This window comes from Lactuca saligna, chromosome 3 (assembly GCF_052625555.1).
Source record: "Lactuca saligna cultivar CGN05327 chromosome 3, ASM5262555v1, whole genome shotgun sequence".
Lineage (NCBI taxonomy): Eukaryota > Viridiplantae > Streptophyta > Magnoliopsida > Asterales > Asteraceae > Lactuca > Lactuca saligna.
The window spans coordinates 58,301,049-58,327,852 of record NC_136419.1 but is presented as its reverse complement, the minus strand read 5'-3'; the positions used below and the strand labels follow the sequence as shown (position 1 = coordinate 58,327,852).

General features: G+C 39.9%; 1 protein-coding gene across 1 annotated transcript; it reads right to left on the bottom strand.

The window, feature by feature from the left end:
• Positions 1-1,335: 1,335 nt before the first annotated feature.
• Positions 1,336-2,914, bottom strand: LOC145036647 (putative aspartyl protease At4g16563). Its single transcript, XM_078985111.1, has one exon. The coding sequence runs from the start codon at positions 2,877-2,879 to the stop codon at positions 1,521-1,523; it is 1,359 nt and encodes a 452-aa protein (XP_078841237.1). The 5' UTR covers positions 2,880-2,914; the 3' UTR covers positions 1,336-1,520.
• Between the last annotated feature and the right edge of the window lie 23,890 nt (positions 2,915-26,804).

Sequence of the window (26,804 nt, the reverse complement as noted above, 5' to 3'; positions counted from 1 at the left end):
AAACAAATCTAGTTGGTGTTGCATGGAATTGGATCATGTGATCCAATAACCCACCCGCATTTCACGTCATTACAGATGAGCTTCTTAGAAGTGGAAGAAAGTTCAGGCACGAATTACATGGGTTTTGGGTTTGGGTTTGAGTTTGGTTTGGTTGATGGGACAATCAGAACATTTATATTGAGGCGGAGTACATGGGAACCAAACAAGGCTGCTTCCGGTATCCATGATAAAGGATAGTTTTTGAGAGTGTGACCCGAAACTTAGAAAAAACGAGTATCCGCCAAATCCATTAGCAAAAAAAGGAATTTAAGCGATAGAAGCAGAAGCAGAAGAGTTGGGGTTGGGGATTTTCAGGTGGTGGGCTCTGGCTAGAGAAGAAGATACGAGGTAGTTTATGGTCCGCAACCGTTGATGTTAGCTGGTTGTGAATTCCGTATTAGGTACTGCAATGTGTGTAGGGAAATTTAGGGTTTATGGTGGAGATCTGGATACCAACTTGGATCGTGATATCACTTTCCGAACTGATATTTCTATCTTATGTCTGGGTTACAAGAAAATCAACGTAGGATAACTCAAGTGGACATTTACGATTCTAGGCACAAAAATCGTAAGCCAATATGCTAGAGGATCCTATGTCTTTGCCCCTTAGACCCTGCCAAAGGGGCGTTGTCCCTTTGGAAACCCCGGACCCAGGGGCGCTGCCCCTGGACCCTCGACTAGTCATCGAATGAGCTTCTAATTCGATCATATATATGCGTGCACTCCGCACAACCCCGTATATATATTAGAGTATAAATTATGAAGCCCTTAGCTCACATGTTAGTTACAGTTACTTAAAATGACATGGTAACACTAAAATCACCAACAAATGTGTTGTGTGAGGGAAAGTTTGAAGGTGGTCTGTAAAGAAGAAGATGATGATGAAGGCGAAAAAGAGAGACATAGGATGGAGATAATAAAGTGAGAATGGAGAGCTGAGACGTAGGTCACGTAGCCATGGAAGTTGGAATTAGTTAAGAAAAAACGGACTGTTGGAAAGGTTTTATTCTTGACTTTTTATTGTGCATTACTACTTATAGCAAACTAAATCTCATTTTTGTGGTGCATAAGTGCATTACTCTTTCTTTTTTCTTTAATAATAAAGATTATATATTCCAAGATTATATGCATTACTACTTATGCATGATTTGGTGGCTGGTGCGGTCATATCTTTGACTCACATACCATCTGATTAGTCCTCTTTCCAAAATCATGAGAGTCTTGTACGTTGTCTTGGATAGGACAATTTGCCTAGAACACATTTCGTTAACCAAAAGAAAGAAAGAAAAATCAAGATGATAAAAACACCAAACCATAAACTAAAGTTACAATTCATCCCCAATTATATATAATTCATTTACTATAGTGTAACTATTTTTTCGAAGTCTATGACTTAAGACTTATCTTATTATAGTCTCGTATTATAGATTAACACCAAATTCATAGCTGGAAAGTAACGTAATGTTTTCCTTTTGGATTCTTTAGTTGCATTTCTTCTTCACGAAACCAAATCTTCCATTTTCCAAATCATACTCCACGTATATATCCTGCTGTTGGTAATTTCCTATGATTATCGACGGCCCACCATTCACCTTTATTGGAAGGATCGTCATACACGCCACGCCGGGCTCCACCTGAGAGAAGTAATCGGCCATCGGCAGTGATAATTTCGCTCCGCCTTCAAAATCAAACATTAGCTCGGGAAACACCGGCGGCTTGTCTCCAATGGTGTAACACAACGGCGACTCCTTATCAGTAGTGTTAATTCTTTTATACTTGTACATTTGAACTTCAAACTCTTTTGCTACAAGATCGTAGATAGGATAATCCATGATCGTGAATGTTGTGCCGGAATCGATGATGGTTCCCCCGTTGCCATCAGATCCGGGCACCAATAAACGATCTGGGATATTTACATCTTTGCCACCGATGGTGATTTTCTGGAGGCTTAAGTAGTAGAATCCTTCAAATCTTGAAGGATTCTTAAGGAACTTAGTGTAGCTGATCATCATACCTCCATCTCCGGCGCCGGAACTTGAAGAATCCCGATAGAGAACAAGCTCACTGCTGACAGTCTGATTGTCATCGAACTGATGAGAGACTAAACAATATGAGAACTTTTTAAGACCCATCTGAGCGGGTAAAGAGTCGGGTCGACGTCCAAACCCGAGAATTCCCTCTGGTAGTCCTGCGGATAAAACTGAGCATCCGACAGCGAAATCAGTGACATCCCCCTCAAGGAGATGCAACGTCTCCGACAGCAGTACTCCGGCTGTTAACCCAGACCCATACACTTGCTCGTAAGAACAAACCTGTTTGGTGGCGTTGCATTGAATTGTCTCAGGTGTCCGAGAGACCCACCCACATTTGGTGTTATTACAACCGAGAATTTTAACAGAGGATGAATGTTTGGGCATGAATACGGGGAGTAAGGAGGAGGAGGAGGAGGGACAATCATAACATGTGTAACGATCAGTACATGGGAACCAGACAAGGCTGCTTCCAGTATCCATGAGAAAGGATAGTTTTTGAGAGGGTGATCCGAAACTCAGAGGAACCGAGTAGTATCCGCCATTTCCCCGAGGAAAGAGAGGGACTTCGGAGGTGGAGTTGTTGGGGTTTTTCAGGAGGTGGGCTCTGGCTAGAGAAGAAGATACGAGGTAGTTTAAGGTCCGAAACAATGGATGTTGGATGGTTTCGAATTCTCCAGAAGGTACTGCAATGTGTTGTGTGAGGGAAAGTTTGAAGGTGGTCTGTGAAGAAGAAGATGATGATGAAGGTGAAAAACAGAGACAGAGGATGGAGATAAGAGTGAGAATGGAGTGATGAAAAGTAGCCATGGAAGTGGAATTAGTTAAGAAAAAGGCGGGCTGGAGACGTGTTTCATTCTTCTTGTGGTGCATTACTGTTTATATAGCAAACTACATCTATTTTTTCCACATCGAAGTACAATTCTCAATGCAACATTTACTTTACTCTTTTATGATAAAAGTTATATATATTTCAAAAGTCTTGGTCTTTTTTTCTTGAACATAGGTCTTGTTCTTAATTAGTATATCACATTTCAACAGATTTCACCTTCGGTTTAATCAGCTCCATATTTTTTTTTATGTATTTTTAATTTTTCTAAATACATATATACATAAAACCAATAATTTGACATTCAAAAACAAAAATCATTATCGTAATTTTTATATATTTTTTATTTTAACGGGTTGATCGAAATCTAATCATTCAAGCACAATAAACCGAATAAAACAGTTTTTTACCAATTTATCACACTGGTTCAACACGGTTTTTAAAGAAATCTTAATGATCGATGTTCCCGGTTCGAAAGACTGGTTCAAACCAGTTTTTAAAACATCATTCCTAATAAATAAATTTTTTTTTGACACATGTCACATTCTTATTTATTTTGTCACGTATAATTTTGTGATATTTTAAATTAATTTTTATTCTATATGTAATTTTCTGGTTTTTTCATTTTATTAAATTGTAGATAGTATTTAAATGCAATAATAAATACAAATCAATTTTATTAATTAACTTTCTTTTTAATTTTCAAAATTACTAAGTTAAATATTCATTAATTTTTTTTATTTATTTATCTAATTTATTTGTTAAATTTAAAAGAGAAAAAAAAACACTTTAATTTTTATAATTCAATATTTTCTCATTTTTCTTATAAATTTAAACTTCTTAAATGTTTAGAATTTTGTATTTAGTTTTTATTTTTTAAATAAACTCATGTAATATATGGATCTCACACCTAGTTAATAATAACCACAAACATTAATATATTTCACTATAAGCTATAATGTATTTTATTTGTTGCGACTTAAATAACCTTCTTGTATCTATGTATTCTTTAAAAAAAATATTACTTTTTTTAATTTAAAACTTAAAAGAAATGGCTCACCCCACTGGTCCTTCACATCCTCTTTCTCATCTCGTATTATTTGAAGACGTCTTGTTCTTAAAGTGTTATTTAAGAGAAGAATATATATATATATATATATATATATATATATATATATATATATATATATATATATATATAGAGAGAGAGAGAGAGAGAGGGGATGATTCAATTGAGAAAAAAAAATTGAGAATGGGGAATCATTCTCAGTCACTCATTTATTTTTGCCGTAAGAGCCTCCCTCCTACCAGCAGAAATGGGAAAGGAATAGACATGTGTTTTCCAACAAAACATGTTTCCTTAAACTATGTTAATCATTACTTTAATATATACAAAAACATAGTTTTTTCGTTTTTTTTTAATGTTTAAGAAGCTATTTTTATCGAAAAATTATTTTTAAATATACCAAAATTCATGATTTTTATTCGCTACAAATAGACATCCATATTGATATAGTTTTAAGATAAAATTAAAAAAAAAATTATATTTTCAGCTATCGTTATTCATAAGTGAATAAAAATTAACTAGGTTTTTACTATAGTACATTCGTTATTCAGCTATGAATAAAACTATGTTTAATTTTTTTTTTTTTTTTTTTTTTACAATTTAAGTATCATTCATATATGAATATAGCATATAATAAACATAGTATATTCATATTTAAATATTACATGATGCATTCACTTATGAATATTACATAGTATATTCACTTGTGAATATTAGATGGTATATTCACTTATGAATATTAGATAATATTTTCATATCTGAATATTACAGAGTATTACATAGTATATCACATGTGAATATTACATAGTATATTCATTTGTGAATATTAGATGATATATTCACTTATGAATATTACACAGTATATTCACATATGAATATTACACAGTATATTCGCATATGAATATTACACAGTATATTCGCATATGAATATTACACAGTATATTCACATATGAATATTATAATATATTTTCACAAATATATATAATTTTTATATGTTATTCACATATGAATAACATACAGACTTGCATATTTGTTTTTTTGTTTTAATAATCATATACTAAGAAAACATATTCATATATGAATATAACGTGGTAATTTAATTCATGCATTTCATCAAACAGTTGAAGTGCATACAATTTAATTTTTTTTTTAAATGTTAAAAAATGATATTTTGACTATTTAAATCTTACAAAAGAGTAGATTGATAGAGAATTATATGAAATTTTTCAAAAAAAAAAAAACGATTTGATATTTTTCTAACCTCAATTTTCAAGTTTTATTTGATAATCGATGTTGAATTAATGATATGAAGTGGATTTTTGTTGATTATCGTTGATGTTGATCTAATAACATTGGGAGTATAATTAATTCATAGATGTTGAAGATCTAATCGTATTCAAGCACAATTGAAGGTTGAATTAAAAGAACCAAAAATGAATTTTTGTTGTTAACTGTTGAATCGTGTTGATTATTGACGAAGATAGATGATTGATTAGCACTGGATGATGTTGATGATGGTTTAATTAAAGAAATCTAGATGATTGTTGAAAGTTGGAGAAGAAATTTGGATGATGAACGATGAATGGGTTTGAACTACAGATACGTATTTGAGATTGAAGGTTGTTCTCATATTTACAAGTTTGCCAACGTGTCCTTTTATGCTTGAATAAAATGAGTGGCTGAGAATGATTCCTCCATTCTCAACCTTTTTTATTTTCTCAATTGAACTCACACACACACACACACACACACACACACATATATATATATATATATATATATATATATATATATATATATATGAGAAAATTGAATATACATTACAGTCCCACCTAAGCTTAGGTATTAAACCTCATGAAAATACATTGTTTTATTATATAACTAGACGAATCACCGCGTGTTGCGCGAGAATAGTATTATATAGTTAAAATAATAACTTTTACTAAATTATTATTTAATATTTCTACTTTGAAACAAAATGTTAGTACTAAAGCAAACATATAGTTAACATATTAGTTTTATTAAACATTATAATTTAACTTTTAAGTCATTGTGATATATAAAATTATTTGATAATTTTATAAACCATTTAAAATTATGTAAATTATATATCAAATGATTGATAATATAACGGGTAACAAAACGTATGAACAAAAATATAAACTGCAACTTTTAGTAACATAAAAATAGAAAACCATATATTATAACATTTGTATTAAAAAAGATATATATACAACGAATAATAAAAAAATATGAAAAATAAACACTATAAATTTTAATAACATAAAAAACACTAAAACATCTATTATAACATTTATATTAACTATTCATATTTAAATCACAAATCTCTTCAAATACAATAATGTTTTTAATGAGCAAAACTTTACAACCTTATAAAAGAAAGGAAAATAAAAAGTTATTAGTGATTACTAATTAATATTTATAAGTTAAAAAACTATTGAGTTGTAACTAATAAATATATATAAATTAGAAAACTCTTGAGTTGTAGTGTGAGTTTCAAATGAATGCGGTTCTTGGAAATGTATATTTTATTATTATTATTATTATTATTATTATATTCATCTAAATAATTGGTTTTGATGCATCATTTTAATCCCTTCAATTATTAGACATAAAGATATCTAATTATAAAATTATAACATACATAGGTGCATATACATGTTAAACAAATCACATATAATATATATATATATATATATATATATATATATATATATATATATATATATTCGTAAATGTCATATGTAATTCTTGTCGTAGTAATATGGATAAATTACTTTCATATTAAGAACATATCATGATAAGTCTATTATAAATTAAATATCAAACGTTCAAAATTATGTTATATTTTAAATATTGTCTTTCAAATATGTTGTGTAGGATAACCCAACAAAAAAATAAAAAATAAACATAATCAAAATAGAAAAACTACAATCAAATAAATAAGAGCATTGAGTGGTTGAATATATAAATAAAGATGTTATATAAACATACATTTAAATCAAAAGAAAAAACTAACATTTGTCAACTTTGCTCAAACAAAAAAACATATATCCATTTTATGAATCTTCATTCTTCATTTAACACCATTCAACCATAGAAACTTGACGACAATTCTTCATTAACCTGCAATCAAAATATTTTTCTTGAAAAAGAAGAATCAGAAAGATATTTGAAGCAAAACATTGATGTTTGGAGAGTCACATTCAAGATTGAGTAATACACACAAATCACATATAAAGATTAAATAAGAAACTGAATATAAAGAAAGAATAGAAAAGTTTCATTTGTTTTGGTTGAAAGGAAAATCATATTACCATTGTCATCGATGCGATATAACCCATTTCTTCAAATCATCATATTTGCATCGTGAATGCTTCAACTATATGAAAACTTTTGAATCACAATATCTTCAAATCCTTCTTACATGTAAGATTTTATATAACATAAAACATACAAAAGATTGACCTTTTTATAGTAAAGTTTTCACTAAATGATAATTAAACATAATATAAGTTATATAACTTTTGAGTGTTAAATCATAATTAAGAAAACTTTTGAGTTGCATTAGTTAAAAAAGGGGGTTTCAAATGAATGTGGTTTGAGAAAGTTAAAAAGGGGTTTCAAATGCATGAGATTCAAAAAAAAATGCTAGCATTATAAGTATGTATGAAGATTGCGGTTAGTAAATTCACGATTATCACTTGAAGATATAGATTCAGATTGACACAATAGTTTTGATAAGGAAGCAAAAATATTGATTATCGAGGATGATATATTTACCAAGTGAAAACAAAACCAGTATATTTAATAAGTTAAAACGACATATTTTAAAGGTTTTGTATCTAAGCTTAGGTGGTGCTGTAATGTATATTCTCTCTCTCTCTCTCTCTCTCTCTCTCTATATATATATATATATATATATATATATATATATATATATAGAGAGAGAGAGAGAGAGAGCGCTTTAGGTTCAAATGTTTCTAAAAATTATTGTGTTCATAAATACACCAATCAGAAATTAGCAAATGATTAAATAATTAATTAAATCAAAAAGGGTATTTTCGGTTTTTTGCAATTACAATTAATAGGATCATTTAATAAAATCTCTGTAATTAAGAAATCAAAAGAAATTTGTAGACCAGATCTCTCTTTTATACCCATCGACACCAGTTTCTCCTATTCTTCGTCTAAACGTCAACCTCGACCTGATCCCTAATCCTTCAATCATCGACCACAAAACCTCAACGGTCCTCTTTACCGCCGATATTCCGCTAGTCACTGTCATCACTCGCCTCCACCATGTTTGATTTTGTGTCTTGTGAGCAAAGAGGTTGCTACGTTTTCCACACCATCTCGACGGCATAATCATGAAAACAGGTATAATCGTGCTTAATTCTTAAGTATTATTTTGTCATATTTTGAATTAATTCTTTGAATTTTATAATATATGTTTGACCGATACATATGAATGTATTTAAAATCATTAAAATATAGAGGTCTAATATTATGTCATCCTCTTAGCTATGCCGTCCAATATTAACTTTTGCATCTCAACAACAAGAATACTATGAATACTTTGTAACCAATGGTTTAATAAAATACCAATTAAAATACCTTAGTTGAGGTAATGGTTTAATCTTTAATGTATATAGCCAATTGAGGTTAAAAATTTTAACAATTTTAATTTTTTTTATTCACAGTGAAATTTTTTATTCCAATAACATGATGCTTTAATTTGCTTATGATTAGTTATTTCATAATCTTAATAATACAAATTCTTTAAGAATATTCAAAACCATTCTAGGAGAATTTTTACGGTATCATTCTTGCAGAATAAACATGTTTCTTGATAGTTATTAGACTCTAAGGTGTTGTTTGTTTTTTTAAAAAAACCACTTCAAACCACTTATTGCTGCGCCGCGCAGCACTTGGCCATTCGCAGCTATTTGTTTTTCAGAGGACTTTTGACTTAAAAACTGATGCACGTTTGCTGCGTGGGTAGCAGTAAACCAACTGCTTCAAACCTCTTCACGTCTTAGTTTAACTTACTGCAGCAACCTGCAAACGTTAAAAAACAAACATATTTTTTATTACATGTTGCAGCCGTTTGTTTCACCTTTTCTGCTACAGATGATTGAAGAGGTGGTCCGCAGACTTCAAGCAATTTCTCTTCGAAAAAACAAACAACACCTAAGTGATATTCTGTTAGAATAAAGTATCCTAGTGGGATAGATACTATCTATTTGGACCTTTTTACCCTTGGAGGGTCTTCTTCCTACTTATTGTTCCTTTACGAATATGGTTTATATATTCTAATTGTTTTTTTCTTAGTCACCTTTTGTGTTAACATGATCTTTTCATTCATTTATATTTCAAATGTTTTGTTCGTTGGGTATATTCTTGATAATACAAATATTGGTATGAACCTCCTTATCATTTCATACAACTTGATTCATAAGCTTGTTCTAGTTTTATGATTTCATCTCCACTTCTTATCCTTCTTATTTGATTTGTAATTGTATGTTATACATCATCTCAAGATCCTATCTACACCCCATATATGGTGGATGATGGATCTAGGGGATTACATGTGGCAAAAGATCATGGAAACCCTAAAAGGGAGAATGGTGATTTTATGTGCTTTATGTTCATTTTCATGTTGATTATTATTACAATCTTGTGGCAAAATGAAATCCTAATGATACCTAACCCTTTAGTACCACCATGATCATGGGGACTAAATTGGGATGATGAACACATCTTAAAATGTGTTTCAAAAGGAGAAGGATGGATAAGCCAAAAAGGAATCACGGGTGGCTACAATTCTGTTTTCCATCAGATTTGTAGTCATGTTGTAAAACTCATATCTTGAGCTCTAGAACTCAAACGGACCCCAAACCAGTTCCAAAAGTTCAAAAATTGAGTTGGCTAACTTTCTTAAGCATGCCAACCTCACTGATAAGGACTTTATCTATAGGAAAGAATGGAATCTTTGTTGTTAGGTCTGATTTGTGTCTGTTCTGATATGTCATTTTGTTTTCATCATTTCTAAGGCTTGGAAAAGGATCCAGAGTGATTCCAAGTTTCTATATGTTCCTTATATTATGAATTTAAGATCTGGAGCAGATGGGGTGTTATTTATTGTCACACCCCCGAACCAGACGGCGGAAACGTCCGGGGGCTGTCGTGACTCAATTGAATACCATCACAATGAATATACATGAAACATAACATTATACATCACCAACATTTGGAATGATACAACTGGTAGCGTTTACATCCATTACATTGTTCCAAAACATTACATTCTCAAAAGTAACTGTTCGATACTAAATTAAACCACAGCAAAACGTCATAGAGTACAATTCATCCTTCACTTTATCTGTTACCTGAGAATACAAGTATTTTGAAAAAAACGTCAACATATGAAAACCAGCCATCCGTCAGATTCCTCTTCGGGGTCTTCCTCGGGCTCCTCCTCAGGCTCTTCCTCGGGCTCCTCCTCTAGCCATCCGTTGTTCCCCTGGTTAGGGAAGTAGGGGTCTACAGGGTGATGAAAACCAGCCATGCGGTCTGCAAGAGTGCGTAATTATGCTAACGTTATTCCTAGGATGCTACAATTATCGCATAGATCAAGTAGGCGTTATCTTTTCGGTGGTAGGGGTATAGTTTTAGGTTCCCTAGCTATTCCGATCTCATCAAGACGTGTGTTAGTTTTACTTTGAAGAGAATGTAGTTGATCAGGCTACATTCACTCCTTGGTATCACTAAGAACAGTCCCGAATTAACCGAGACACTAGTATTATTTTTGTTTGGTTCGGCGTTATGTTCCTATTCCTAATGCAAGCAAGGGTGTTTTATTTACTTGTTTTGTTCAGAGTTATGTTAGTCCTTGTTTTTGGTTTATAGTTGCATATCCATGTGTGGCTAGATATGCTAGTTCACTATAAACAAAGCTCTGATACCAACCTGTCACACCCCCGAACCAGACGGCGGAAACGTCCGGGGGCTGTCGTGACTCAATTGAATACCATCACAATGAATATACATGAAACATAACATTATACATCACCAACATTTGGAATGATACAACTGGTAGCGTTTACATCCATTACATTGTTCCAAAACATTACATTCTCAAAAGTAACTGTTCGATACTAAATTAAACCACAGCAAAACGTCATAGAGTACAATTCATCCTTCACTTTATCTGTTACCTGAGAATACAAGTATTTTGAAAAAAACGTCAACATATGAAATGTTGGTGAGTTCATAAGTAATGTTTGAAATCCAATGTTTGTAATGTTTTGAAAAAAAATCACCAGAAAATCCGATATTTTCTGAAAATAGAATAACGTAAAAATATGTGAAGATCCGTGAGTATGCTTGTTTGAATTCTATAGATGTAAGCGTAAGAGTTGTGAAATTCGACATGTAGTTCGTAAGTGTACTTGTTGAAAACCCTAGGAAAACCCGACGCTTTCCTATCACTTTGCTTTAGTTATTTTGGGTACTGTTATTTCGTTACGTTAGAGGTATTTGTTGAGCTCCGGAGGCATTGAGTATACAGAGGGTGGTGAATTGTTGTATCGTACGTTAATGAAAACGTCCAATTGGCAACCATGCTAGTGATCCCTTAGGCGTCACTCGCACTTATTCACACAACTCAATCCTCCCGGACTTGTGTAGTCCCACGACCGGAGAGAAAAAGTGAAGGTGCGAAACCCTCGGTATTTCCCTGCGTCGTTCAAGACCATTGCAATTGCGAAGGGCCCGAAGCCCAACCCGCAATCGTGAGTTACCGACTTTACTAGCAGCACTGAAGGACCCTTGGGGACCAGCAGCATGTTTGCCATTGAAAGTCCTTTTACACGCGGTCGAGTCGCATTAGACCCAACTACATGTAAGCAAGTGTCCTTTGGGCCTAAAGATCATGTCATCGGGCTAGCTAGGCTCGACAAGCATGATTTGAAACTTTTGGGCCTAAGGAGTGTACGTCGACGTATTGAGTAATTCCACGAGAGTAAAGAGTTCCAAGAGTTTCATATGTGTATTGAGCGTTATAATGTTAGTAGTTTTGGATTTGTTATTGATTCGAGACCGAATTAATTCGTTTGATAACGATTGTTGGTGATATTGTGTATTGTAATTTATTGAGAGTCGTAGTGTCAATCTTTGTTCACAACGAGTGTATTGAATTACCCTTGAAAATTTTCTGTTTACAACCCCTCTTAATTTTGTAAATTTACTTTTTCACCCCTTTAGGTAAAATAATTTCCGGTTTAGTCCTTAAACCATTTTTCTTGACATTTTAACACCAAAAATTATTGAAATTAATATTTTTCAGCATATTTTTCATTTAAAACAGTTTAAGTCCCTGAAATTGCAGTTTTCTCGGTTATAACCCCTCTTTTTCGCAATTTTTACATTTTTGGCCCAATTTGGAAAATTTTTGCAACTTTGGTCCTTTTTAAATTTGAAAAGCGTTTTAAACCTTTGAAAAGTACATGTAACACTAATAGTCCACTGTTTTACAGGAAAACACAGTTTTGGCCCTCCAAAACAGAAATTTTCGCATAATGGGCCCTATTGGGCCGAAATTGTCATTTTTAGCCCATTAAGCTTGAAATTTATGTTTTTGATCTTCCAAAAGAGTATATTTTCAGAAAATACATTATGGAATCTGTTTTGACTCATCTCACCCATCAGAATTCGAAATATTTCATTTTGGGCCCTTTAACTTTGTATTTTTAACATTTATGTCATAAAAATGAGTTTTTAGCCCAAAGTATGTATTGTTAAGCCACTTAGCTATTTTTCTTGGTATACTTTGTATATAGTAGTATATTTCATGCTAGTATAAGATATATCTCGGTTTTTAGCAATTCATAACTAGATCTAGCATCAAAATCATACAAAACATACATATAAGCATAGAAATCAACCAAAACATACACATAATGATGGATCTACACCTTTACTTGTATTCTCCCCCACAAAAACTTATAAAAACTGAAAATAAGGGGGTATGAAGCTCACCTTGAGTTGTAGTTTCGGTTTTGAAGAGAGAAAAGAAGAAAATTTCGATCCTAGCAAGTCTCCTTGGTAGATCTCGAGTTTAGTGACTTCTAAGGTTGAAATTTATGTTTTTGATCTTCCAAAAGAGTATATTTTCAGAAAATACATTATGGAATCTGTTTTGACTCATCTCACCCATCAGAATTCGAAATATTTCATTTTGGGCCCTTTAACTTTGTATTTTTAACATTTATGTCATAAAAATGAGTTTTTAGCCCAAAGTATGTATTGTTAAGCCACTTAGCTATTTTTCTTGGTATACTTTGTATATAGTAGTATATTTCATGCTAGTATAAGATATATCTCGGTTTTTAGCAATTCATAACTAGATCTAGCATCAAAATCATACAAAACATACATATAAGCATAGAAATCAACCAAAACATACACATAATGATGGATCTACACCTTTACTTGTATTCTCCCCCACAAAAACTTATAAAAACCGAAAATAAGGGGGTATGAAGCTCACCTTGAGTTGTAGTTTCGGTTTTGAAGAGAGAAAAGAAGAAAATTTCGATCCTAGCAAGTCTCCTTGGTAGATCTCGAGTTTAGTGACTTCTAAGGTGCATGATCACAAGTTGGAATAGATTTAGAAGAGATTTTTGATGAAATGAAGTAGCTAGATCATGGATTAGTCATCAACTTACCTTAGATGATGTGTTTGTGGGAAAAACCTCCTTGAAAAGCTCTTGATTCTCGAAATTTTTGAAGAAGGAGGAAGGAGATGTCCTTCAAGACTTAGAGAGAATGAAATGAATTTTTGTGAGTGTGTGTGTGTGTTGTGTTCGGCCGAGAGCAAGAAGAGAGAGGAGAGGAGTGTGGTTCTTGAATTGATTTGCATGAAAACATGAGATGGTGCATGGGAGTCCTATGGATAATTATGAGGTGGCATAGGAAAGTCAACTCTCTTTCTTTGGTTGGGCTTGGGCCGAGATTTGGAGAGAAAAAGATGAGTATTGGGCCTTGTATGCTTAAGCCCATTTCATGGTTATGTTAAGTGATGTTTGGCCCCAATTAGTTATAAATGTGATTTTTATGAGCTATTAAGACTAAATTAGGTTAATTATGGTCCAAAATAGTTCATAATATTTGATTTATTTCATTCTAGGCCCAATATGGCCCAATATGTTGAAATAAATGAAAGTGGGTCCAATTAGAGCCCATTTAAGAGTTCTAAACCCAAGATAGTCAAATTGGAAGTTTATTGGTCCATTAGGCCCAATAAGGAAGTTCTAGTCCAAAATGGACCTAAATAAGAACTTCTAGGGTTTCCAATTGCTTGTTGACTATTTGTAATGCTTGTATGGTGTATTTGATTGCAATTTTGTTGTCACAGAGTAAGCATCATACATGCCCTTATGTTTTTGGATTCATAATCCGACTTAAGTGTTGTAGTTACAAGGCACAAAATTTCTAATTGTGACATCATCCCCCCGTTAGAGGGAATTTCGTCCCGAAATTCTGTTTGAAAGCTAGATTTGAGAATGCTAGAATAGGTGAGGGTACTTTTGCTTCATTTGATCTTCGCGTTCCCAAGTGAATTCTGGCCCACGCTTTGCGTTCCACCGTACCTTCACGATCGGGATGCGGCTCTGTTTAGTACGCTTTACCTCCCTGTCCATGATTTCGATTGGTTCTTCGACGAACAGGAGATTCTCATTGATTTCGATTTCATCAAGAGGAATGACAAGGGTTTCGTCTGATAGGCACTTCTTTAGGTTAGAGACATGAAACACGGGGTGTACACCGTTTAGCTCTGCGGGTAGTTGCAGTCTGTATGCTACTGGACCAATTCGGGCGACGATTTCGAAAGGTCCAATGTATCGTGGGTTTAGTTTTCCCCGCTTCCCAAAACGAATGACTCCTTTCCAGGGCGAGACTTTTAACAGTACTCGATCACCGACCTGAAATTCTAAGGGCTTTCGGCGTTTATCAGCGTAGCTCTTTTGTCGGTCACGCGATGCTTGCAATCGAGCTCTGATTTGAACGATCTTTTCCGTGGTTTCACGGATGATCTCCGGTCCCGTTAGTGCTTTGTCCGACGTATGTGTTTTTGCTAGCTGGGTGTCACCTACTTCAGCCCAACATAACGGTGATCTACATTTACGCCCGTACAGTGCTTCGAAAGGAGCCACCTTGATGCTCGAATGGTAACTATTGTTGTATGAGAACTCGATTAAGGGTAGGTGGGTATCCCAAGACTTTCCAAAGTCTATCACGCATGCGCAGAGCATATCTTCGAGCGTTTGGATGGTTCGCTCGCTTTGACCATCCGTTTGTGGATGATAAGCGGTGCTCATATCGAGGTTTGTTCCCATCGCTTTATGGAGTGATTGCCAAAATCGGGACGTGAACCTACTGTCCCTATCCGAGATGATAGATGTTGGTATTCCGTGGAGTCTCACGATCTCGCGAATGTATAAACGCGTCAATCTCTCCATCTTGTACGATTCTTTAATTGGCAGGAAATGGGCAGATTTCGTCAGTCGGTCAATTATTACCCATATGGTGTCTAATCCATCCGACGTTTTGGGTAGCTTGGTCACGAAATCCATAGAAATCCCTTCCCATTTCCACTCAGGGATTGCCGGTTGCTGTAACAATCCTGAGGGTTTTTGGTATTCCACCTTTACTTTGGCGCACGTAAGGCACTTACTGACGTAGGTCGCGATTTCCGCCTTCATGTTAGGCCACCAATAGTGTTGTTTAATATCCAAATACATCTTATCGGAACCGGGATGAATGGAGTATTGCGTCTTGTGGTCTTCCTTCATGACAACATCTCTAAACCCTCCAAATTTAGGGACCCAAATACGGTTCATGAAATAGTATACTCCATTCTCCTTTGCCTCCAGGTTCTTTTCCATTCCGCGCAATACTTCGCTTGCTCTATTTTCCGTCTTCATGGCCTCTGACTGGGCTACTGCAATTTGAGTGGCCAGGTGCGATTGAATGGTTATCGAGAGAGTTTTCGTACAACGATTAGAGTACTCCTTCTGACTTAAGGCATCAGCTACCACGTTGGCCTTGCCTGGGTGGTACTTAATCTCACACTCATAATCGTTTAGCAATTCAACCCATCTTCGTTGCCTCATGTTCAACTCCTTTTGGTTTAAGATGTGTTGGAGACTCTTGTGATCCGTGAAGACGGTGCACTTTGTACCGTAAAGGTAATGCCTCCAAATCTTTAGGGCAAAGACTACAGCTCCCAACTCTAGGTCATGGGTCGTGTAGTTTACTTCATGCGTCTTTAGCTGGCGGGATGCGTAGGCTATCACTCTCCCACGTTGCATGAGAACGCAACCTAAGCTCTGATTTGACGCGTCGCAGTAGACTACAAAATATTCCGTTCCTTCAGGCAGAGATAGTACAGGTGCGCTACAGAGAGCTTGTTTCAAGGTTCGAAATGCAATCTCTTGTTTGTCTGTCCATTTGAATGGTACGCCCTTTTGCGTAAGCGAGGTAAGTGGCTTGGCGATCTTAGAGAAGTTTTGAATGAATCTCCTATAGTAGCCTGCTAATCCCAAGAATTGACGAATTTCTGTGGGCGTTGTCGGGATTGCCCATCCTTCTACAGCTTTGACCTTAGAGGGATCCACATGGATTCCATCTTGGCTGACTACATGACCTAGGAAGTTCACACTTCGCAGCCAGAACTCACACTTAGAGAGTTTGGCGTAAAGTTTTTCTGATCGCAGAGTTTCTAAGACTTGTCGGAGATGTTGGCCATGCTCTTCCTTGCTTCGAGAATAGACGAGGATGTCATCGATAAAAACAATGACAAAGTTGTCGAGGAACGGTCGGCAGATTCGATTCATTAGGTCCATAAATGCGGCAGGGGCATTCGTTAGACTGAAGGGCATTACGACAAATTCATAATGTCCGTAGCGGGTTCGGAAAGCGGTTTTTGGAATATCCTCTTCCCGGACTTTGAGTTGGTGGTATCCGGACCGTAGGTCTATTTTAGAAAAATAACTAGCTCCTTGGAGCTGGTCAAATAGGTCATCGATTCGTGGGAGTGGGTAGCGGTTCTTGATTGTGAGTTTATTTAACTCTCTGTAATCGATGCACCTTCTAAAAGATCCGTCTTTCTTTTTGACAAAGAGCACCGGAGCTCCCCATGGCGAGTAACTAGGTCGAATAAATCCCTTGTCCAAAAGTTCGCTGAGTTGGCTGGATAATTCCTGCATCTCGGCAGGAGCCAGCCGGTAGGGTGATTTAGCGAGAGGAGTTGCTCCTGGAATAAGGTCGATTCGAAACTCAACCTGTCTCTCTGGGGGTACTCCCGGAAGATCTTCAGGAAACACGTCCGGAAATTCACATGCTACGGGAATGTCTCGAACGTTAATCTCCTCCTTGGTTTTATCCACCACGTGAGCCAGGAACGCCAGATTGTTCCTTCTTAGATATTTTTGTGCCTTGATGCACGAAACGAGGCGAAGGTTCATGCTAGATTTGTCTCCGTAAATTACTAGGGTTTCGTGATTTGGAAGACGAAGACGAACGGCCTTCTCATGGCACATAATTTCGGCATGGTGGGGGCTTAACCAGTCCATGCTGATGATCACATCGAAACTCCTAATTGACACTAGCATTAGATCTATTCGAAAGACGTGTTGATTAAGAGTTAGGGTACATCCGGTGTAGATTTCCCCAGTGGATTCGGTTTTTCCATTGGCCATTTCCACCGTATAGGTTTCATTTAGCTTTTAGGGCAGTTGTTTTAATAAATGCTTAAACTTATTGCTTACGAAGCTTCGCTCCGCTCTGGTGTCAAATAAGATGCATGCATAAGCGTGGTTTAAGGGAAACGTACCGGTAACAACAGAGGGGTCTTGAATAGCCTCACCCTGACCCATGGTCAACATCCTTCCTGTTCCTCCATTTCTTAAATTGTTGTTGTTAGGACAGTCTCGGCGGATGTGTCCAGTCTTCCCACATCCGAAGCAGGTGTGGCTAGGCCCTGCGTTATTGCCGCTGGCATGGGTGTTGTTGTTGTTGCGATGGTTGTTGTTGTTGGTTCCCTGATTTTGGTTCTGGGGAGGGTAAGCCTTGCAGTACTTTGCAGTGTGTCCCCTTCGGTTGCAACTGGTGCACTAAAAATCCTTGCATTCTCCATAGTGATGGAAACCGCACTTGTTGCATTTGGGAAGATTACCGGAATAAGGTCTGGAAGCATTTGAAGTGGCTGAGGTTGGAGCATGTGGTGCGGCTGGAACCGGTGCGGTAACAGCATTAACCGCCACAGTCTGCTGCTTCTTGGAGGTGTCGGGGCCCTGGCGCCCTTTCCTCTTATTGTTCTTTCCCCTCTTGCCATCACTTTCCTTCGTCTTCTCAGTCTCCACTGGCTTCTCTCCCTTCTTGTTGTTATGGTCATACAACCTTTTTGCCAATCTTTTCGCACTATCAAATGTTTCGGGGTTTGCAGCTATCACATTCCCTTGAATTGGTGATGTGAGTCCCCAGATGAATCGCTCAATCTTCTTTCCTTCCGAGGTGATCATACCCGGGCACAGCAGAGATAGTTCGCTAAATCTCGATATGTAGGCATCGATATTCGCGTTCTGCACAGTGAGGTTCCATAGCTCTTGCTCCATCTTCTGTATTTCGCCTCGTGGGCAGTACTCAGCCATTAACATTTCTTTCATCTCTGTCCACGGCATAGAGTTGGCTACAGGGAGCGTCATGGATTCTACATGTCCGTTCCACCAGGTGAGCGCTTGATCTACAAGAGTGCAGGCTGCGAACTTTACTTTCATCTGCTCAGGACAATCGCATATCTCGAATACCGACTCCACCTTTTCGATCCATCGCTTCAGAGTGATCACCCCTCCAGTGCCGTTAAAAGTTTGTGGTTTGGCGTTTGTGAAGTCCTTGTGTAACAGCCCAGAATCTCAGGTATTGTTAAAATTATGTTTTTGGGGTGTTCTAAGAGGGGACTCGGCGAGTTGGAGCCAGACTCGCCGAGTAGGATCGCAGACCTGGTCGCGGGTTCGCGACTGGACTCGACGAGTCCAGATATGGACTCGGCGAGTCTGCGCTGTTTAGCGAAAAACCCTAGCCGTTCAGATTTGGGATGTATAAAAGGGACTTATTGGCCGTCATATTTCGTTTTAGCCTTCTGAGAGGAACTCTAAATCGATTGTGTGCATCTAGAGCAAGGTTAAAGGCCATTGGTGATCTTGAAGGAGTTGTTGTGCAAGGAAGAGAAGGGCTTGGCTAAAGGAACAGCAAGGGAGTCACGTTCTGAGGATTGGGGACACAGAAAGTACATCATCCAGGTAAGAATTCGAGTATGCTCTGCTATGGTGATGTGTTTAGAGGATTAGGGTTTATGGAACCCTTTTTGTGGATAGATTGAATGTTACCCTAGTCCCCCAAACGATTGTAACCCCATGTTGGGACCTTTGGAGGTCCAGAATGTCCCATGCCTGTGCATTTCGGGAAGTGATGAAGGTTTTGGATTGAAATCCTTATGCCTTAGGTCAATATGTAAATTATAAGTCTTGGGGTGTAGCATGAGCACCGAAATGAGGACCTTACGTGACGGACCAGTCTAGGAAGGCCAGACCTATGAATGGTCGGAGCAGTTCTGACCTTAGGAAGCAGTTTGAGCGGCTGCATGGCATGGACTCGCCGAGTCCGATGAACAGACTCGGCGAGTAGCTTGAAGAATAACTGGGACTCGTCGAGCTGTTCTTCAGACTCGGCGAGTGGAGTCGGGGTGGCCCCGCGATTCTTCCAGGAGTAACTCGTCGGGTCAAGGAGGATACTCGACGAGTAGAAAGGGAATCTTAGAGGATTGGAGGACGACTAGACTCGCCGAGTCGCCAGGGTACTCGCCGAGTCCGGTCGAGTTGACCGTGGACCGTTGACCAGAGTTGACCTATGTGTGATTTCTTAGGGTCAGTTAACTTGGAAGATAAAAGTTTTAATAAGAGATATATGATGTTATAGGGAGTTTGTATCTCGGCGGATCGAGTACGAGTGGTTTCAGAAGTTGCTAGCTTTCAGTATCCACGAGGTGAGTCTTCTCACTATACTGTACCCGGAAGGGTTTGACTGTGTAACCGGAAGGTCGGATATGATATGTGATATACGTGCTATATGTGGTAAGTTAATTGTTATGCGTGCTATGTATGTTATATGGGTCGGAAGGCAATATGTTATGGGCCGGAAGGCGATTATGTTATGGGCCGGAAGGCGTTGTGTTGTGGACCGGAAGGTCAGGGCCTGGAAAGGCGTATATTCGTAATTTGTATATTGGGGAACTCACTAAGCATTTATGCTTACAGTTGTTATGTATGTGTTTCAGGTACTAGCGAGGACCGTGGAAAGGCGCCGGCGTGATGTGTACACACTGATTGATGTTTTGAGATCTTGGGAATTCTATGAATTTTATTTTGACATAACACTTGGAATAATTATGCTTGGTTTGAATGAAAATACTTTATTTTTGAAATGAAAAAAAAATTGGTTTGAACATTTGCGTTGTTACAATTGGTATCAGAGCCTTGGTTTGAGGGATTCGGGTGCACCTTCGAGCGTAACTGAACTCAAACCGAGGATTTGAGAAAAACTTTTAAAAAATAAAGGCATAAACTTTTATAAATGATTTTGTGGTAAATAAGAAAGAAGTCGTGTGTACGATCAGTCAGCGCCCGAGCGGTAAAGATCCCCAAAATACCTTACAATGTTATGTTATGAGATGAGTTATGATATGAATTGTTATGCATGCTAGAAGACTAGATACTCATGATAGGACTAGAGTGGCCTGATTTGTGATGCCTTAGTCTAGGGAGTTTGTCGATATGAGATGTTTGATAGCGTGCAGGTAGATAGTGCATATCAAAAGTAGAGTACTCACTAACCGGGGTTTGGGGAGGAAGATTTGGGACGAATGCTGATACGGTGTGGTCGGTAGTATTGGGCCCGTACTACCGAGGACACCGGGTCAGTGGGAGACCCAAGTAAGAATCCCTGAATATCGGAGACTGAGTAGGGTTGCGTTATCGAGTGCGATTGTACTTGATGGAGTCTCTGATAGTTTTATGTTGTATTTCAGAGACATCATGGTTAGACCACGCCACGGGGCGAGTTCGAGCGGTGTGAGTGACGAGGAGATTCGTCAGGAGGAAGTAGCTGCGGCGATCCAGGCTGAGATCCCGGAGATGTTTAGGTCCATTAAGACCACCCTGATGGAGACGTTTGAGGAGCGGTACGCCACACTGACTGATGTTGCAACCGCTGCCGCTACCGCAGCTGTGGCCGCTGCCAGGCCACAGGGGGGTGACTCGTTGCTATTCCGGGAATTCAGCAACACGAAACCACCTGAGTTCGATGGGACGCAGGATCCGATTGCTGCGATGAGGTGGATCGCTGATATTGAGGGGTGCTTCTACACTTGTTCATGCCCGGAGCACCTGAGGGTACGGTTCGCTTTGAACCAGCTCTGTCTGGGAGCGAAGGATTGGTGAAAGTTCGTGACGGCGAACTTCACTTTGGCAGAGATTGCAGCAGTGACATGGGAGAGGTTTACTGCTATGTTCAGGGACGAGTACGTTCCCCCAGTAGAGAGGGAATGATTGGTTCAGGAGTTCTTAACCCTCAAGCAGGGTACTGATTCGGTTGCGGTGATCACGCGGAAGTTTCATGAGAGGGCGATGTTCTGCCCCGAGCTGGTGTCCACAGAGCAGTCTCGGATGAGCCGGTACTTGGGTGTTTTGAAGAGGGATATCCGGGAGTTTGTGTCGAACTCCACCTATCATACTTTTGCTGAGCTTCAGGCGAATGCCAGGAAGCGCGAGATCGAGCTGGAGACCCAGGCCAGGGAGGAGGCCGAGTCTCAGCAGGTGGACCGGCGACCGGCTCAGTCTCAGCCGGCAGCCAAGCGGACCAAGTCTGCCGATTTGAGGACGGGAAGTCTGAAGGGCCGCACTTGCGGAAAGTGCGGCAAGGGTCACGATGGGGGGTGTCGAGCTGGTGTTTGCTACAAGTGTGGCAAGGAGGGACACATCGCTAGGGATTGCCCCAAGGGGTTTATGGTTTGCTTTCATTGCAACCAGACAGGCCATCGGAAGGCCGAGTGCCCTCAGCTTCGTCAGGGATCTGCACCTACTGCCAGGACTACTGAGACTCGACCAGCGAAGGTCGAGGCCCCGAGGGCTCGCGGGAGAGCCTTTCAGCTGACTGCGGAGGAGGTCCGCGCTGCGCCCGATGTTGTGGCAGGTATGCTGTAATTCACGTATTTGTTTTAAAGTCGAGGTGTTATGCTTATGTTATTATATGTGTAGGTACTTTCCTTGTGAACTCTGTGACTGCTCTAGTGTTATTTGACTCGGGTGCGAGTAGGTCCTTTGTATCCTTAGCTTTTAGTCAGCATATCAGCGTTAGTCGTGAGTCGTTGAGTCGGCCTCTGTGAGTTTCTATAGCGGCCGAGAGAGTGATTTGTGCCACGGAGGTTCTCCGGGGATGCGTGCTAGAGATTTTCGGGGTTGAGTTCCCAATTGACCTGATTCCTATTGCGATGGGTGATGTCTGTGTCATCGTAGGCATGGACTGGTTGAGCCGATTCGGCGCTATCATCGACTGTGAGCGTCAGCTGGTGACTATACGAGACCCTAGTGGGGGAGTTCTTTCGGTGTACGGCGAGGGTACCCGTTCGGGATCAGCTTTTTGTTCGGCCGCTAGGGCGAGGCAGTGTCTACAGCAGGGCTGTAAGGGTTTTGTGGCGTATGTAATGGATACGCGGGAGGCTTCCGAGAGACCGAGGTCAGTGGAGGAGGTCCCAGTGGTGCGTGAGTTTCCAGATGTTTTCCCCGAGGAGCTACCGGGAGTACCTCCTGTGAGGCAAGTAGAGTTTGGTATCGATCTGGTTACGGGGGTCGCGCCTATTGCTAAGGTGCCTTATCGTCTTGCACCTCCAGAGATGCAAGAGTTGTCCTCACAGCTCCAGGAGTTGCTGGGGAAGGGATTCATTCGGCCGAGCAGCTCGTCGTGGGGAGCACCTATTCTGTTTGTCAAGAAGAAGGATGGTTCGCACTGGATGTGCATTGATTACCGGGAGTTGAACAAGTTGATGGTCAAGAACCGTTACCCGTTACCGAGGATCGATGATTTATTCGATCAGTTGCAAGGAGCATCTTGGTTTTCCAAGATCGATCTGAGGTCAGGGTACCATCAGGTGAGAGTGCGGGATGAGGACGTTCAGAAGACAGCGTTTAGGACGCGATATGGGCATTATGAGTTTGTGGTGATGCCTTTCGGGCTCACCAATGCCCCGGCTGTGTTCATGGATCTCATGAACAGGGTATGCAGGCCGATGTTGGATCGGTCAGTGATTGTATTTATCGACGACATCCTAGTGTTTTCGAGATCTAGAGAGCAGCATGAGGAGCATTTGAGGGAGGTCCTGGAGGTATTGAGGTCGGAGAAGCTTTATGCAAAGTTCTCCAAATGTGACTTCTGGTTACGGGAGGTCCAATTTCTAGGACATATTGTTAATTAGGAAGGGATATTGGTCGATCCGGCCAAGGTTGAGGCTGTGATGAGTTGGGAGGTGCCGAAGTCACCCTCTGAGATCAGGAGTTTCCTTGGGTTGGCAGGGTACTATCGGAGATTTATCAAGGATTTCTCCAAGATCGCAGTGCCGCTCACCAGATTGACCCGGAAGGGTGTTGCATTCTCATGGGGACCCGAGCAGCAGACTTCCTTTGAGACACTTCGCCAGAGACTGTGCGAAGCCCCGGTATTAGCTCTCCCGGAAGGGATGGAAGATTTTGTTGTATATTGCGACACATCGATTTCGGGACTGGTTGCAGTGTTGATGCAGAGAGGTCATGTGATAGCTTATGCGTCGAGGCAGCTGAAGCCTCATGAGGCGAGATATTCCACGCATGATTTAGAGTTGGGGGCAGTAGTGTTCGCTCTCAAGATTTGGCGTCACTACCTGTATGGGGTTCGATGTACGATATACACGGACCATAAGAGCTTGAAGTATTTGATGGATCAGCTCAACCTAAATATGCGTCAGAGGAGGTGGTTGGATGTGGTCAAGGATTATGATTGTGAGATCCTGTACCACCCGGGCAAGGCTAATGTGGTAGCCGATGCATTGAGCCGCAGGGCGGAGAGCACCCCATTGCGAGATGTATGTTTGAGACTGACTGTGATGACTCCAGTATTGGATGCTATTCGTGGGGCACAGGCCGAGGCTGTGAGACCAGAGATGCAGAAGAAAGAGCGGGTCGTTGGGTTAATTTCAGAGTTCGTTAAGGATGGACGGGGACTTCTGACGTTTTAGGGTCGGATTTGGGTACCGTTTGTGGGCGGTACGCGTATTACTTTGATGGAAAAGGCTCATAGATCGAAATTCTCAATCAATCCCGGTGCTACGAAGATGTATTTGGATTTGAGGAAGGAGTATTGGTGGCCCTGTATGAAGAGGGACGTCGCATGGTTCGTTGAGAGGTGCTTGACCTGCCTTAGGGTTAAGGCCGAGCACCAGAGACCGCATGGCAAGTTACAGCCATTGGAGATTCCTGAGTGGAAGTGGGAACAGATCACTATGGATTTCATCACCAAATTGCCGAGAACTGCCAGGGGAGTTGATGCAATTTGGGTGATTGTGGATAGGTTGACGAAGAGTGCACACTTCCTTGCCATCAGCGAGAGTTCATCAGCGGAGAAGTTGGCGGAGATATATGTGAGAGAAGTAGTATCTCGGCATGGAGTGCCGATCTCGATTGTTTCAGACCGTGATGTGCGCTTCACTTCCAGGTTCTGGAAGAAATTCCATGAGGAGCTGGGTACTAAATTGCATTTTAGTACTGCATACCATCCCCAGACAGACGGTCAGAGCGAGCGGACGATTCAGACGCTAGAGGACATGCTTCGAGCGTGTGTGTTAGATTTCGGGGGTAGCTGGGATGCGTATTTACCCTTGGCAGAGTTTTCCTACAACAATAGCCATCATTCGAGCATTGGTATGCCACCTTTTGAGCTGTTGTATGGTAGGAGGTGTCGGATCCCCATTTGCTGGGGAGAGGTGGGACAGAGAGTAATGGGCAGTACAGAGATCGTGCTTCAGACGACAGAGCAGATTCAGCAGGTTAGGCAGAGGTTATCGACCGCCCAGAGCCGACAGAAGAGTTATGCAGACAGACGCCGATCCGAACTTGAATTTCAAGCCGATGACTTCGTTCTCCTGAAGGTCTCTCCTTGGAAAGGAGTGATTCGGTTCAGGAAGAGGGGCAAGTTGGGACCCCAGTATATTGTGCCATTTCGTGTAATTGCAAGGATAGGCCAGGTAGCCTATCGTTTGGAGTTGCCAGCAGAGTTGGGGCAAATCCACGACACTTTTCATGTGTCACAATTGAGGAAGTGCATAGCCGATGAGTCGGCAGTGGTTCCATTAGAGGATATTCAGGTGGATGCGAGCCTGAATTATGCTGAGAGACCAGTGGCCATCAGGGATCGGAAGACCAAGGTTCTGAGGAACAAGGAAGTACCTCTGGTGTTGGTTCAGTGGCAACACCGGAAGGGATCGGAAATGACTTGGGAGGCGGAACGTGAGATGCGGGAGCAGCATCCGGAACTATTTTCAGAGTGAGACTTCGAGGGCGAAGTCTAATCCTAGTGGGGGAGAATTGTAACAGCCCGGAATCTCAGGTATTGTTAAAATTATGTTTTTGGGGTGTTCTAAGAGGGGACTCGACGAGTTGGAGCCAGACTCGCCGAGTAGGATCGCAGACCTGGTCGCGGGTTCGCGACTGGACTCGACGAGTCCAGATATGGACTCGGCGAGTCTGCGCTGTTTAGCGAAAACCCTAGCCGTTCAGATTTGGGACGTATAAAAGGGACTTATTGGCCATCATTGTTCATTTTAGCCTTCTGAGAGGAACCCTAAATCGATTGTGTGCATCTAGAGCAAGGTTAAAGGCCATTGGTGATCTTGAAGGAGTTGTTGTGCAAGGAAGAGAAGGGCTTGGCTAAAGGAACAGCAAGGGAGTCACGTTCTGAGGATTGGGGACACAGAGAGTACATCATCCAGGTAAGAATTCGAGTATGCTCTGCTATGGTGATGTGTTTAGAGGATTAGGGTTTATGGAGCCCTTTTTGTGGATAGATTGAATGTTATCCTAGTCCCCCAAATGATTGTAACCCCATGTTGGGACCTTTGGAGGTCCAGAATGTCCCATGCCTGTGCATTTCGGGAAGTGATGAAGGTTTTGGATTGAAATCCTTATGCCTTAGGTCAATATGTAAATTATAAGTCTTGGGGTGTAGCATGAGCACCGAAATGAGGACCTTACGTGATGGACCAGTCTAGGAAGGCCAGACCTATGAATGGTCGGAGCAGTTCTGACCTTAGGAAGCAGTTTGAGCGGCTGCATGGCATGGACTCGCCGAGTCCGATGAACAGACTCGGCGAGTAGCTTGAAGAATAACTGGGACTCGTCGAGCTGTTCTTCAGACTCGGCGAGTGGAGTCGGGGTGGCCCCGCGATTCTTCCAGGAGTAACTCGTCGGGTCAAGGAGGATACTCGACGAGTAGAAAGGGAATCTTAGAGGATTGGAGGACGACTAGACTCGCCGAGTCGCCAGGGTACTCGCCGAGTCCGGTCGAGTTGACCGTGGACCGTTGACCAGAGTTGACCTATGTGTGATTTCTTAGGGTCAGTTAACTTGGAAGATAAAAGTTTTAATAAGAGATATATGATGTTATAGGGAGTTTG

What these genes read in the sequence shown, in the direction of transcription:
- LOC145036647 (XM_078985111.1), bottom strand. Translation starts at nt 2,879, where the DNA reads ATGGCTACTTTTCATCACTCCATTCTCACTCTTATCTCCATCCTCTGT.